This window comes from Mobula birostris, chromosome 19 (genome assembly GCF_030028105.1).
Source record: "Mobula birostris isolate sMobBir1 chromosome 19, sMobBir1.hap1, whole genome shotgun sequence".
In the NCBI taxonomy this organism is placed as follows: Eukaryota; Metazoa; Chordata; class Chondrichthyes; order Myliobatiformes; family Myliobatidae; genus Mobula; species Mobula birostris.
In genome coordinates this window covers 60,117,281-60,133,415 of record NC_092388.1, presented here as the reverse complement: position 1 = coordinate 60,133,415, position 16,135 = coordinate 60,117,281, and the positions used below count along the sequence as shown (strand labels likewise).

Here is a 16,135-nt window from a genome sequence, read left to right as displayed (position 1 = left end):
CCAGAAGTCACAATTGAACCCAGATCACAGAAGCTGTGGACAGCACTTCTACTATACCACTTTGAGACTGACAAGTTCTACCTTGGGAATGGCCTCGACAACTGGTACGGATTCATCCTCAAGTCATCAGCTTACATGCTTAGCTTAAACTTTGCAAAATACTCTTAAGTTGCAATATTCATTCTTCTTTCACCAGCTGAACCATAATAGTTCATAGTGAAGGTCAACAGAAGCTTATAGAACAGCTGAGTTTGTTTAAAATATGCTAAATAAAACCTAATGATTTCTAATGGATAACAGAGTACTAGACTTTCTGAATGTGTTGAATAACTTGAAATTTGAGGGCAAAAGAACACATTTCTTCCTGGTGAGATTGTATAGCTAACCGAGCAGATTTAAGCCATTGGCATTGATTGCCTAAGTCTCTTCCTTACCAGTACACATTACTCAACTACTTTCAGCTGCACTGAAAACTCGTGCATATTAATTCAACAAATTACAGACTTTTGGAAACTACTGCTTGACAGAAACCACTCTAGATTAAATTTCCTTGAGAAATAAAAAACCAAAATTGAACCTAAAGACAAAGTGGAAACATGTCACTTCTGTTAGATTTTGAGAATTAAATATTTCCTTGTAGTTTTTTTTAAGAGCCATCAGGCATACAAACCCTTTATGTAAGTTTTGCATCCAGTCTTATGAAGAAGAGCTGAAACAATAACCTGTATTTTGTTTCTGGATTGTACTTATAAACTGCTTTGATCTATTTAAATTAAATCTTTGTAGTATCACATGAAATCTTTACAGTCTCAGATATTAGATATTTCATCATCATCATCAGGTGCCATGCCCAATTTGAGCTTTGACTGCCGTGGCCCACACACTCCTGTTTCGGGTCAAGTGGATCAATTCATTGGTATTCATTTCCAGTTCTCTGGCTGCTGTCTCCATCATCATTTGTCTTTGTCTTCCTCTTGCTTTCTTCCCTTCAATCTTTCCCATAATTACCGTGCAACTCCTCTTTCCTAATCACACGTCCAATGAAGTTACATTGCCTTTTCATGATCTCATATTATTTCTCTTTTTGTGTTTGCTCTGTTCATGACATCCTCGTTAGATAATTCATTTCATTCATGATATTCTTTGCATCCTCTTCAAAAACCACATCTCTGCTGCTTCAATTCGTTTCCTCATGTTACTAGGTATTGTCCAGCATTAAACTGAATGTGCTTCAGATGACAAGGCATATGGCATTCACGCTATATGTAACTTTATAAAATCAAAATCATGGAGGAATAAAATGGTGTTTGTTGGTGTGTTACAGTGGACTCTGATAATGATATTTCAAGTCAATTCAAGTTTATTGTCATTTAACAATAATTAGGGTTCTGAGCTCCCTAATGGTATTCAAAATGTCAATGGTTAACCTGTTCTATAACTGACAATATTTAATTTATGCATTTTAGATTGCTTATTTATGTGTAATCCATCTGTAGATTTCATCTTTACTTTCATAAGTTATTATGTGCTATGTGCTTTACACCCTAGTTCGAAGAAAGGTTGTCTTGTTTGACAGTATACATGTATATTGTTAAATGACAATAAACTTGACTTGACTTGAAATATCATTATCAGAGTCCACTGCAACACACCAACAAACACTGTCTTATTCCTCCATGATTTTGATTTTATAAAGTTACATATGGTGTAAATGCCATATGCCTTGTCATCTGAAGCACACTCAGTTTAAATATTTCTTCAAGGACCATACATTAGCTCAGAAGCTTGTTGAAAAGTCCCAACAATCTTGGAAAATTGATTCAGACCAACACTGCTTGGACACTACTAACAGAAACAAGGGCTGTAAGATTCCACTAATACACTGAAATCTACATGAATGCAAAAGGTTCTCTAGATGCTAGAAATCCAGAGCAACATACAAAACGCTGGAGGAACTCAGCAGGTCAGGCAGCATCTATGAAGGGGAATAAATAGCTGACTTGTCAGGCTGAGACCCTTCATCAAGACTCAGAACTATAGATGTGCCCCCACATTTTAATAGTATCGTCCATCTTAGCACTTCAGTAGCTTTTAATTTCACTGCAAACAAAAGCCTTGGGTGAGTGTGTGTGCGTAAAGCTGAGTGGGAGAAAGGGGGTTGAGATAAAATAGCTGTCCTTTGCTGCCCTCTTTTGGACTGCATACACACGAGAGACAGCTGCATGCAAGAGCTGGTGATGTCAGGTACTGTTTTCTCAAGGTTAACACATTTCCAGCCACTACTACTGTAGGTTTTCACAAATAAAACGAGGTGTTTTATGTTTAAGAAAAAACTGTGACAACTCATTTATTAAATTCCAAGAAAACTGAAAACAAAGTGCGGTATAAGTACTTTATGTAATTATGTAATTACGTCAGACCCGCCTCTGCAATGTCAGAGGTTGAGAATTACGTATGTTTCACCAATTACATTACCCTACAAAGCCCCCCCTCCCCAGAATTCACTAAAACTGGCATTGTGAGCCTGCCTGGAGCTCAGACAAGCCACCTGGCTTGGGTCCTGTGTTCCATGGGTGGAAGAACAGCAGGTGCCTCTGGCTTGTCCAGAGACGTGTTGACACACTTATGGTCATGTTGTGTCAGCAGGGACATGTTAATGGAATCCTCCAAAACTTGGGCCAGTTTAAGGCGATCTACCAAAACACATTCAGGTTTACCCCTCTTATCTGTGATAAAAGTCTTTTCTCTCCATTCCAAAACGTGGCACGTGCCTATATAAAGGGGCCAAAACGTGGAATATGCCAATGTAAAGGGGCCAAAACGTGGCACATGCCAATGTAAAGGGGCCAAAACGTGGAACGTGCCAATGTAAAGGGGCCAAATGTGCCAATGTAAAGGGGCCAAAGCGTGGTACATGCCAATGTAAAGGGGCCAAATGTGCCAATGTAAAGGGGCCAAAGCGTGGTACATGCCAATGTAAAGGGGCCAAATGTGCCAATGTAAAGGGGCCAAAGCGTGGAACGTGCCAATATAAAGGGGCCTTAGGTGTACATCATGGCAGACAAAAACAAATGAGGCGGAACGTAGGTTAGCAGGAACCCAACAGTGCTGTACGCAATGATGGAAGGCAGAAATAGGTGCAAAGGAACTGAGGTTACTGAGGAGGGTGGAATACTGTTGAGAGGCCGATCAGGCAGTCATGGTGTTGGGAATAAAATCAGCTGGAAAAACAGGACCTCAAAGGTAGTAATCTTGGGATTACTGCCTGTGCCATGTGACAGTGAGCATAGGAATTGAATGAGGTTGAGGATAAATGCGTGGCTGTGGGATTGGAGCAGGGGGCAGGGATTCAGATTTCTGGATCATTGGGACTTCTTTTGAGGCAGGTGTGCCCTGTACAAAAGGGACAGGTTGCACTTGAGTCTCAGGGGGACCAATATCCAGGCGGGGAGGTTTGCTAAGGCTACTGAGGAGTGTTTAAACTAGAATTGCTGGTGGTGGGAACCAAACTGAAGTGATGGCGGAAAGGGCAGGTTGACTCACAAATAGAGAAAGCTTGGAGTCAGTGCGAAAGGGAGGATAGGTAGGTGATACAGAAGGGACGCGCTCAGACCGGTGGTTTGAGATGTGTCTATTTTAATGCGAGGAAAATTATGAACAAAGCGGATGAGCTTAGAGTATGGATCAGTACTTGGAGCTATGATGTTGTGGCCATTACAGAGACTTGGACGGTGCAGGGGCAGGAATGGCTACTTCAAGTGTCAGGCTTTAGATGTTTCAGGACAGGGAGGGAGGCAAAAGAGGTGGGGGCGTGGCACTGTTGATCAGGAATAACGTCACGGCTACAGAAAAGGAGGAAGTCATGGAGGGGTTGTCTACGGAGTCTCTGTGGGTGTAAGTTAGGAATAAGAAGGGGTCAATAACTCTACTGGGTGTTTTTTATAGACCACCCAATAGTAACAGGGACATCGAGGAGCAGATAGGGAGGAAGATTCTGCAAAGGTGTAATAATAACAGAGTTGTTCTGGTGAGAGATTTTAATTTCCCAAATATTGATTGGCATCTCCCTAGATTGAGGGGTTTAGATGGGGTGGAGTTTGTTAGGTGTGTTCAGGAAGGTTTCTTGACACAATATGTAGATAAGCCTACAAGAGGAGAGGCTGTATTTGATCTGGTATTGGGAAATGAACCTGGTCAGATGTCAGGTCTCTCAGTGGGAGAGCATTTTGGAGAAAGTGATCACAATTCTATGTCCTTTACCATAGCATTGGAAAGGGATAGGAACAGACAAGTTAGGGAAACATTTAATTGGAGTAAGGGGAAATATGAGGCTTTCAGGCAGGAACTTGGAACCATAAATTGTAAACAGATGTTCTCAGGGAAACGTACAGAAGAAATGTGGCAAATATTCAGGGGAAATTTGCATAGGGTTCTGCATAGGTACATTCCAATGAGACAGGGAAGGTACTGGAACCATGGTGTACAAAGGCTGTTGTAAATCTAGTCAAGAAAAGAAGAGCTTACAAAAGGTTCAAAAAAAGTAGGTAATGATAGAGATCTAGAAGATTAGAAGGCTAGCAGGAAGGAGCTTAAGAATGAAATTAGGAAAACCAGAAGGGGAAATGAGAAGGCCTTGGCAGACAGGATTAAGGCAATCTACAAGTATGTGACGAGCAAGAGGATAAGACGTGAGAGAATGGGACCAATCAAGTGTGACAGTGGAAAAGTGTGTATGGAACAGGAGGAGATAGCTGAGGTAATTAATGAATACTTTGCTTCAGTATTCACTATGGAAAAGGAACTTGGCGATTTTAGGGATGACTTGTAGCGGTCTGAAAAGCTTGAGCATGTAGATATTAAGGAAGAGGATTTGCTGGAGCTTTTGGAAAGCATCAAATGGGATAAGTCACCAGGACCGGATGAGATGTACCCCAGGCTACTGTGGGAGGCGAGGGAGGAGATTGCAGAGCGTCTGGAGATGATCTTTGCATCATCAATGGGGAAGGGAGAGGTTGCAGAGGATTGGAGGGTTGCGGATATTGTTCCCTTACTCAAGAAAGGGAGAAGAGATAGCCCAGGAAATTATAGACCAGTGAGCCTTACTTCAGTGGTTGGTAAGTTAATAGAGAAGATCCTGAGAGGCAGGATTTCTGAACATTTGGAGAGGCATAACATGATTTGGAACAGTCAGTATGGCTCTGTCAAAGGCAGTTTGTGCCTTACAAGCCTGATTTGAATTTCTTGAGGATGTGACTAAACACATTGATGAAGGAAGAGCAGTAGTTGTAGTGTATATGGATTTCAGCAAGGCATTTGATAAGGTACCCATGCAAGGCTTTTGAGAAAGTAAGGAGGCATGGGATCCAAGGGGGCATTGCTTTGTGGATCCAGAACTGGCTTGCCCACAGAAGGCAAAGAGTGGTTGTAGATGGGTCATATTCTGCATGGAGGTCGGTTACCAGTGGAGTGCCTCAGGGATCTGTTCTGGGACCCTTACTCTTCGGGATTTTTATAAATGACCTGGATGAGGAAGTGGAGGGATGGGTTAGTTAGTTTGCTGATGACACAAAGGTTGGAGATGTTGTGCATAGTGTGGAGGACTGTCAGAGGTTACAGCAGGACATTGATAAGATACAAAACTGGGCTGAGAAGTGACAGATGGAGCTCAACCCAGATAAGTGTGAAGTGGTTCATTTTGGTAGGTCAAATATGATGGCAGAATATAGTATTAATGGTAAGACTCGTGGCAGGTGAAGGATCAGAGGGATCTTGGGGTCTGAGTCCATAGGACGCTCAAAGCAGCTGCACAGATTGACTCTGTGGTTAAGAAGGCATACGGTGTATTGGCCTTCATCAATCGTGGAATTGAATTTAGGAGCCGAGAGGTAATGTTGCAGCTAAAAAGGACCCTGGTCAGAGGAGTACTGTGCTCAGTTCTGGTTGCCTCACTACAGGAAGGATGTGGAAGCCATGAAAAGGGTGCAGAGGAGATTTACAAGGATGTTGCCTGGATTGGGGAGCATGCCTTATGAAAACAGGTCGAGTGAACTTGGCCTTTTCTCCTTGAAGTGACAGAGAATGAGAGGTGATCTGATAGAGGTGTATAAGATGATGAGAGGCATTGATCATGTGGATAGTCAGAGGCTTTTTCCCAGGGCTGAAATGGCTGCCACAAGAGGACACAAGTTTAAGGTGCTGGGCAGTAGGTACAGAGGAGATGTCAGGGGTAAGTTTTTTACTCAGAGAGTGGTGCATGCGTGGAATGGGCTGTCGGCAACGGTGGTGGAGGCGGATATGATAGGGTCCTTTAAGAGACTTTTGGATAGGTACATGGAGCTTAGAAAAATAGAAGGCTATAGGTAAGCCTAATAATTTTTAAGTTAGGGACATGTTCTGCACAACTATGTGAGCCGAAGGGCCTGTTTTGTGCTGTAGGTTTTCTATGTTTCTATGTTACCCTTCCGAGCCACAGGGCCAGACTCTATGCCAGAGGTGCGACCACTGTTGCTTCTCCCAGGTAGGCTGTCTCTCCCAACAGTACTCAAACAGGAGTACTTATTGTTAAGGGGGACAGCCACAGGGGTGCTCTCTAGTCTCTGACTCCTGCCCTTCCCTCTCCTGACCGTTACCCACTTACCTGTCTCCCCAGGCCCCGGAGTGACGACTTACCTATAGCTCCTATCACCTCCTCACTCTCCCTGACCAGATGAAGGTCATCGAACTGCATCTCCAGCTCCCTAATGCTAAGGAGCTGCAGCTCAACGCACCTGGTGCAGATGTGGCCATCCGGGAGGCTGGGAGTCTCCAGGACCTCCCATATCTGACACCAAGCACAGAAAATTGACTTACATTGATTTACATTTGACTTTTTAAATCTTATTAACTTGTCATGCTACCTTCACAGTTCCAAGACTCTTCTGTTGTTTCACATCACTCAATATCTCCCATTTATTATGTCTTCAGACACCCTCCCAAAAGCATCATTTCAAATGTTTCTCAATTAAAATCCATTCCAATTACATCTTCTGTAGCCTTTCCTGTTCATTGCCAAATGCACTGCTAATTTCTGCATCATCTCATAATTTTGACTGTTATTCATCTATATTACAAAAAGCAAAGGACCAAGCAACAAGCTCTGTGGAACCCCACTGGTAACAACCTGAATCATCAACCATTATCCTCTGATTTGAACATAATGAGAGTCGAGCTCCTCCAGCTGACGGCACTATACGTCCATGCAATTCAGCTTTACACCGCTAACTTACTGGTCACCTGGAGGAGGTTGTATGATGTTGAAAGATCCGAAACACCCAATGATTCCAGGAACATCACTGAAGATGTGTCCAGAAGCATCAGTAGATGTGTGTACACAGTTTACACCCTGAGTTAATCAGTGACAACCAGGAAAGACTGGGTGATAACCGCGAAAAGAGTGGTGATGACTGGAGAGTCAGTGACAGCCCGGAGAGCCGGCAACCAGGGCAGAACGGGCTGGCAACCCAATCTGTGTCCTCTGAGAGGAGGACCCCCACAAAAGCTACAAAGAATCTAAGGAAAAGATACCCCCAGGGGTGCCCGAGAGTGGGGAGGAGGATGAGCACCCCAGTCGGATGGACACAACGACATCAGACCCAGGCAATGAACAAACGACGATGAGGAAGCAGTGTGCATGTGGCAAAATCTGCAAGGACGATCGCGGCCTGAAGATCCACCAAGCGAGGATTAAGTGTTTGGCGGGAGCAGGAGCAACACAAAGCGCAGGTGTCCAACCTGGTGAGACGAAGGAGTGGCCATGCCCGGAGTCACCCCATAGCGCCCAGAACCTCCAAGTGTTGCAAACTAATCCCTCTAACATGAAGTCTAACAGAAGGCAGATCAAATGGCCTGCAGCTAACATGACTTCACTGTGGAAGCAGTTTGATGAAGATGTTAACCAAATTCTGGAGGCAACAGCGAAGGGAGGGGTTGATAGGAAGCTGCAAGCCATGACAACCATTATTGTATTCGTAGCCCGTTCTTTAGTTAGAGCCTTCAGCATTTTGGGCATCGAGGGAGAGAGGAAGAGGAGAGCCATCCGCAGTACCACCGATGCGGCAGAGAGGGCCTCGAGATGGCTGTGGCACAAAAGAGGGGAGCCATGGAGTCATAAGTAGCTAGCCATCTGGACACAAGCTGGGGTCTGATCAGCCCCGGCTGGGTCACCTGGAGAAGGTTGTATGATGTTGAAAGACCCGAAACACCCGATGATTCCAGGAACATCACTGAAGATGTGTCCAGAAGCATCAATAGATGTGTGTACACAGCAGGGAAAACCAAAGGCAGATTGGGTGACCACTCAGCAAAACATCTATGTTCAGTCCACAAGGGTGACAGTGCTCATTATTGCTTTATAAATTTTTAACAAAGTTCAAAGTTGGCTTGAAGAAGAGCACTTGACTGATTTCAACTTGGCACGTCACACCTTCAGACTTGACACCAAACTGAATAATTTCAGATCATTCAGAGATCTGTGTCTTACATTGCAACAATCTGCTTCTGTTCTTCTTGCTTTCATTCAGATGCTCCTAACCAAGCTTTCTCCAGAAACAGCTTACACTATTTACTAGCTTTAAACATCCTCTTTTGGATTAACTGGGTTGTTCAATCTTTCCTCCTTTTACCCTATAAGATTTCAACTTCCTCCCCATGCTTTTTCTCTGTATTACATGCTGTTTGGCTGGCTGAGTTTTGCATTTATTACATAAATAAAGCCTGTGGACATGGTTATGAGAGCACATTTAGAATTCTAGCAGCAAAACAAGCACAACTTATTAATTGCACAAGCATGTACTTTATAAGTGCACTTTTGAAGTAATTTTCAGAAGGCCCCATTTTCCTACACATTTCTAATTGCAGCAACTCACCTGAAAACAAACTGCTATAATTAATCACAATAGATCTGATGTTAAGTATTATGCAAGGTGACTGCATCTTTGTACTCTGCAGAATTCAACAGTGACTGAAATGAGGAAGGAAGACCTGAACTGGGATCAAGCCCAGCAGAAGCAAGCTGGCTCTGGTTGTCGAAAACAGCTGCCATCCATCAATATGACTTCAACTGAGTATTTATCCTGCATAAAATTAACATGGATAAATCATAATAGAATTGTTCCCTTTGTGTATATAACGTACAAAGTAATTTCTCCTGACCTAGTTCTAATTATTGGAATACTGTGCTTTGAGGATAAGTGCCAAGGATTTTACTGGTCTCCCAGTCTCTTTCTCTCATCTACTGAATTCAGACGTTATCAACAGAAGAGGAATAGACAACTGTTAGTGAAAGGATATAGATGGGGAAGCCTCTTAAAATATATCAGGTACACCTGTATACTTGCTCATTAATGCAAATGTATAATCGGCAACTCAATGCATAAAAGCATGCAGACATGGTCAAGAGGTTCAGTTATATTTAGATATTGATCAGACCAAATGTCAGAATGGGGAAGAAATGTGACCTAAGTGATTTTGACTGTGGAATGATGGTTGGTGCCAGATGGTGTGGTTTGAGTACCTCAGAAATGCTGATCTCCTGGATTTTCATGCACAACAGTCTCTAGAGCTTACAGAGAAAGCTGTGAAAAACAAAAGCATCCAGTGAACAGCAGCTGTGGTGGCAAAAATGCCTTGTTAATAGGAGAGGTCAGAAGCAAATGGCCAGACTCGGTCAAGCTGACAGGAAGATTCAAATAACCATGTGTTACAAAAGTGGTTTGCAGAAGAGCATCTCTGAACGCACAACACTTCAGATTGACAAAAGAAGACCACAAATATACACTCCGTGACCACTTTATTGGGTACAGGGAGTACTTAATAAAATGGACACTCAGTGTATATCAGCATGAAGATTCCAGCTATATACAGGTAGCCCCCATGCTACTTTGGTATTCTGTTACGGAGAACTGTTCACAAGTTGGAAATTAACAACACCAATGTTTGGGAAGGATCACAGAAGCAGCAGTAATGGGAGAGCAAGCAGGCATGGGAAGAGCGTCTGCCGGCTGGCCTTGTTGACTTAGTGTGTGAGTGAGGGAGTCCGCTCAGCTCTCAGGTCGGTTCAGCCTCGGTCCCACTTGTTGTAACTCGGGAAGGGTGGAGAAGGGGTAAGGTGGCATGCAGAAGTACTCTGTTTCCACCTGGCAAAGGATGCCTGCAGCCCAGCAACAGCCAAAAAAATCTATTACCATCCACCGCACCAATCTTCCAAACAATTGGTCAGATGTACAGGATGACCTGAAGTCATGAGTGTATAAGCTATCATCCTGGCACTGAAATGAACAAAGGCTGGGTTTGATCAGGTTCCCATAAAGATAAAGGCAACTTACACGCAGTACCACTTCATTAGGTACACTTGTACACCTACTTGTTAATGCCAATATCTAATCAGCCAATCATGTGGCAGCAACTCAATGCATAAAAACATGCGTATATGACAAGAGGGTCGGTTATTGCTCAGACCACTTTAGAATGGGGAAGAACTGTGACCTAAGTGACTTTGACTGTGAAATGATTATTGTTACAGATGGGATGATTTGAATACTTCAGGAACTGCTGATCACATGGGATTTTCAGACACAGCAGTCCCTAGAGTTTACAGAGAACTGTGCAAAAAAAAAAAGCAAAATTGCCTTTTTAATGGGAGAGGTCAGAGGAGAATGGCCAGACTAGTTCAAGCTGACAGGAAGGCAACAGTAACTCAGGTAACCATGTATTACAATAGTGAAGTGCAGAAGACCATCTTTCAACATACAACACATTGAGTGGACTATAGCAGAAGACCACAAACATACGCTCAGTGGGCACTTTATTAGGTACAGGGGGTACCTAATAAAGTGGCCACCGAGTGCATACCCAAATTGGTGTACTCCAATCTTTGCCCAATGCCAACAGACTCAATGGATCAATGTCATTTTTTATACTGTGTTTGCGCAGTTGTTTGCATTTTGCGCATGGGAGATGGGTTGATATTCTTGTTGCCGTTTGCACAATTTGTACCTTTTTTGCATAGGGGAGGTTAATGTTTTTCTTTGAATGAATTCCATAGTTTCATGGCTGTCTGTGAAGAAGACGAATATCAGGGTTGTATACTTCAATACATACTTTGATAATAAATGTACTTAGAATACATAAACATTGTGAGCAGTAGCAAAAACCGATGAAAATGTAACAAGTTTTTTTTTAAAAAACACAAAACAGCAGACAGTAGAACAACAGAAAATACTGCCCATGATATCTTACAAGCTTTGGTAAAAGGAGTTCTAAATTAGCAGAGCATGACATGGGACTAGCTCATATTCCATACTATTCAATATTATTCTGTTAATGCTACAAAGTATATAGAATTCACTTTTTAAAAATATGTTTCAGACTAACATTTCAGTGATCCCAGTTAATTTTTAAGGGTGTGGCTGACAGTATCAGGTGCATTTAAAACTAATGTGGGAATTAGGGCCCGGTGAGTTGGTAGGAAACATGAAAATCAGGTGTAGGGAGTGAGCAGGAAGTGCAGGACCAAGGAAATTCTGATCAGGCCCTTAGTGATTGGATAATAAAGCATAGCAAATATTATCCTGTGAGCCAGATATGGAAACATTCAGATTTCTGAATGGTTGGATAATGGATTATTGCATTAGTCATAAAATCATACAACATTAAACAGGCCATCCAGCCCACCATGTCCATGCAGACCAGTGGGCATCCATCTGTATTAATTCCACCTCCCAGCACTTTGCTCATAACCTGCAGTATTTAATAATGTGAAGTCTTTGTAATTTTTTTCTTATTGATAAATTATCGCGAGTTCTCAAAGACACATAATCAAAACAAATGAGATGAAAGTATCAACCACCACCTCGCACCAATCTATATTTAGTTTCAAATTAAGTTAAATGGAAATATTAATAAAAAACAATATAACAATGAATGGTAGAAGCATAAAATAGACAGGGCATATCTCCTCTTCCCGAATGGAATAACCACCAAGAGAAGCATTTAGAATATTTTGAAATAACTATTGAAATCATGGTTCCATAAATTATTTTGTGGATGCAATTCAAAATGTATTTCTGTTCTTTATTAGAATTCGATTATCATTTTATTTCAATGAAACCTAACTGATAAAATATGCTATAGTGCAAACATACCCTAATATAAATCAAACTAAATCAAAACAACTAGTATTTCCAAAGTTATTCCACCAACAGATAGTGAAAGAAGAAGAATGGTTACCAAGCCATAAGTAGCTTTGTTGGTTAAAAAGTTGAGTCTTGAGAAAGGGTAGTGAGAAGTGGTAGCTTTGGCTGTGTGAGGGAAAGCAGGCTCAATGGCAAAAGGTAGCGGACAGTAATGTTAAAGCAGCTGAAGGCTCAGTCAGAAGTGACGAGGAATGGAAATGCAAGAAGCATTATTACCTGGTACAAATGTTGCAAGCAAATTCTTTGCTTACTTTCTTCTGCTGGATTCGAGACTCTTTTTCTTTGTGTCTTCTACTTAATAAACTATTTTCATTCACTCTCCTTTTTTCCTGAGTCTTCCGATGGACTTGTCTATAGTGTTTATTCTTCTGTTGCCCGCATTTGAACGTCTGTCCGCAAAGCTGGCAGAGAAATAACCTTGTCTCCTTGTGCTTTGCCACGTGCTCATTCAGATCATCTCTGACAAAAAGCAGAAAATAGCTCTGTCTAATACACCAAACAGTAGTTCACCTATCCTTTATGAATATTAAACAACTTCAATGAAAGAAAACCCCAATCCTGCCTCACCCCTTCGTACTGGCCATATCCCCTTCACACTCTCAGTCCTGAAGCAGAGTCTTGATCCAGATTGTCAACCATACCTTTACCTCCACAGGTGCTGGCTGACTTGCTGAGTTCCTCTATCAGAGCTTTTTTTTTATTCAGTTCCCAGCATTTATAGCGTCCAAAAATCCAATGTTTTGTTAAACTGGACTTTAAAAAATTGTATTTTCCCTTTATTTTCATCATTGGTGTGACTTCTTAGTGACAAACTTCCCATCTTAATACTTGAGCCCATTGTTTATGGGGGCTGACTTTGAAATTCATAGTCCAGTAGATACTAGGTAAGCAAGCAGTTCAAATCTCTCTGAGAACAGACCCACCAACACACCACCTGCAGTTCATATAACCCTTCTACGATCAAAAAGTTACTGAATATAAATTAATAACATCCTTCTTTCAACAGGAAGATTCCACTAAGATGCCCTCAGAACTCAGCTGCAATTTTAACTGTGGGTCTGAGCAGAGAAGCTACTGGAGAATCAGTAGCCAGAAATGAAAAATTTCTAATCAAAAGAGCTCTTTCTTCACATTGCTGGTGAAGTGAGCAAGATTATACTTGTAAAACAGAATTGAATAACTGGGACAGAATTTGGGGATATTTTAGAGCCTGCATGAACAGAGCATTTCCACAACTTAGGGTCATAACTGAGGTCTGAGGGGTCAGTTTTGAGGGTGTTCTAAGATCAATAAAAGATATATTTCAGAGCAAACTCTGGCTTGTCTTGGGGCTAGTAATGGTTGTTTCAGAGTTAGCATTGGGAGAGTCTTACCATCAGAGGTGGGGATGTTTCAACGTGATTCAGTACTGGGATGCTTTTGGATTAACAGTGGAAGTTGTTTTAGTGTCTGTAATTGTAATTGCTTAGTATTGCTAGCATTGTAGTATCAGTATTGGGAATGTTTTGTAAAAAATGTTGCCTCCTTTGATGTGCAGTAATGACTTAAAGGCAGCTAAGTTACTTTGTGTCCATCCAACAATAAAACTTCAGTGTGGTGGGAGTGACTTTACTTGTTGTGCCCAGTAAATAAATCTGATATTTTATATTGCAAATTGGCAGTTATGTGTTTTTCATGAATAAGAATCCTGGAAGGCAATAATAGGAAACAGAAAATCGCAAATGATGACTTGCAAACTTAATTTGGTTCAAGCAGGTAAATACATATAACCATGCATCATTAACACTAGACGAGACAAGCAGCATCTGTGGAGAAAGCATAGTTCAAGTTAATAAACTTCATCTGATGAAGCTCATCAATCTAAGTCATTATATCTATTCCTCTCTTCAAAGAGGAGGCATTTGTTTTTGTAGGAAACACATCAGTTTTTTATCACAAACTTTCTTGGAGAATGCACAATGATTAGGAAAATGGGAAGTCCTAGCTAATATTTTATTAAATGGGTATACTACTTTCAAATTTTGTTCTTCTGCGATTATGGAAAACAAATAAAGCTGCAAATGCTGGAAACAGATTTGCCAAAAGAACTCAGTCTGCGAAAAGAGAAACTCGTTTATCCTTCCACAGATGCTGTTCGACAGGCTGAATTCCTCCAGCATTTCTGTTTTTGTTTTCTTCCAGTCTGTGGCCAGTAGTCCTGACACAGGAGTGTAATCCCTAGAATAAGCACTATCCCATGATCATCATACAACAGGCACGCCACAGGATACTGTAAGATACTTACATTCTGAGGAAGCTTTGATCACACTCCGGGCACTTGTGTGTTTTTACACTGCTCTCATGGTTGCAGAGATGTTTATAAACCTCGCTCCAGGCTTCATCTGATGAAAAGATAACATTTCAATGCAATACACTGCTTGAAAAGTTGATCAAAATATTGAAGAAGACAGCACAATGTTATGATGTTACGAGTATTCCAGTCAAAAGGGGAAATCTATATCCAATGCTTCTGTTTTGATCACAAAGTAGCCTTCTCCTATGAATTTTGATTAGACCAGACCACCAACCAACCCCTGACCATTGGTCATGGGGGGGAGGGGGGACATTGGGGGGATGAATGCCCGACACAGGCCTCTCATTGGTCATAAATGAGTTGGAAAAAGTCAGAAACACAGTGACCAAAGCAATATAGCTTTGAAAAAGCTTCCTGCACAATAACAATTGATGAATGGATATGATTACTAATGTGATATTTTTTAAAAATCGAGCAGAGGTTTCATTGCCACTCGTGTTGTCACCAATTCATTAACGGCGAAGGTGACATATTCTGAAGAAGCACTATAAACTACATGGGGTGTTAGCCAATCTGGATTTTCCTTCCACAGGGTGTTGTATCTTGGTGAGTTAAACCAAGGGAGGACTTAAACAATAAGTGGTAGGGTCCTGGAGAATAGAGAACAAGGGTACAGGTACACAGTCCTTGAAAGTGGCAATATAATTAGGGACGGTGGTGAGGAAGGTGTTCAGCATACTTACCTTCATTGGCAGTGAGTGTAGAAATTGGGATGTCATGTTGCAACTGTACAAGTTGCTTATGAGACCACAGTTGGAGTACAGTGTGCAGTTCTGATCTCACAGCTATAGGAAGGATATTATTGAACTATTGCATAAAGGAACACTTAGGAAACAGTGATTATAATATTATAAAATTCACACTGCAGATTGAGAGGGAGATGATAAAGTCAGATGTATCAGTATTACAGTCGAGTAAACGGAATTACGGAGGCATGAGAGAGAAGGCGGTCAAAGTTGATTGGAAGGGGACACTAGCAGGGATGACGGCAAAATAGCAATGGCTGGATTTTCTGGGGGCAATTCAGAAGGCGCAGGATAGATACAAACAATGGAGGATGACAAAACCGTGGCTGACAAGGGAGGTCAAAGGCAACATAAAAGTAAAAGAGAGGGCGAATAATACAACAAAAATTAGTGGAAAGCTAAAGGATTAGGAAGATTTTAAAAACCAACAAAAGCCATAAGGAGATAAAAAATGAAATATAAAGGTAAACTAGCCAATATAAAAGAGGATATAAAAGTTTTTTCAGATACAGGTGTCCCCCGCTTTTCAAACGTTCGCTTTACGAAACCTCGCTGTTACGAAAGACCTACATTAGTTCCCTGTTTTCGCTAACAGAAGGTGTTTTCACTGTTACGAAAAAAGGTAGTGTGTGAAAAAAGCAGTGCGCGATAAAAGGCAGCGTGCGCCCCAAGCAGCCAAGCTCCTCCCCCGGAACTGCATTCTAACCGGCATTGTTTAAACACGTGCCTGTGAGCATCCGTTAGCAAGATGAGTTCTACGGTATCCGAAAAGCCTAAAAGAGCTCGTAAGGGTGTTACACTTAGTG

The 16,135-nt window shown here is 41.7% G+C and overlaps 1 protein-coding gene across 1 annotated transcript in view; it reads right to left on the bottom strand.

The window, feature by feature from the left end:
• The window catches only part of LOC140212635 (uncharacterized), a 40,295-nt gene that overhangs the window by 10,516 nt on the left and 13,644 nt on the right, over positions 1-16,135 (bottom strand). Inside the window, exons 3-4 of the mRNA XM_072283692.1 lie at positions 14,515-14,611; positions 12,447-12,689 (exon numbers count right to left, since the gene is read on the bottom strand). Of these exons, the coding sequence (XP_072139793.1) occupies positions 12,447-12,689; positions 14,515-14,611 (340 nt within the window). The remainder of the gene's footprint in view (positions 1-12,446; positions 12,690-14,514; positions 14,612-16,135) is intronic.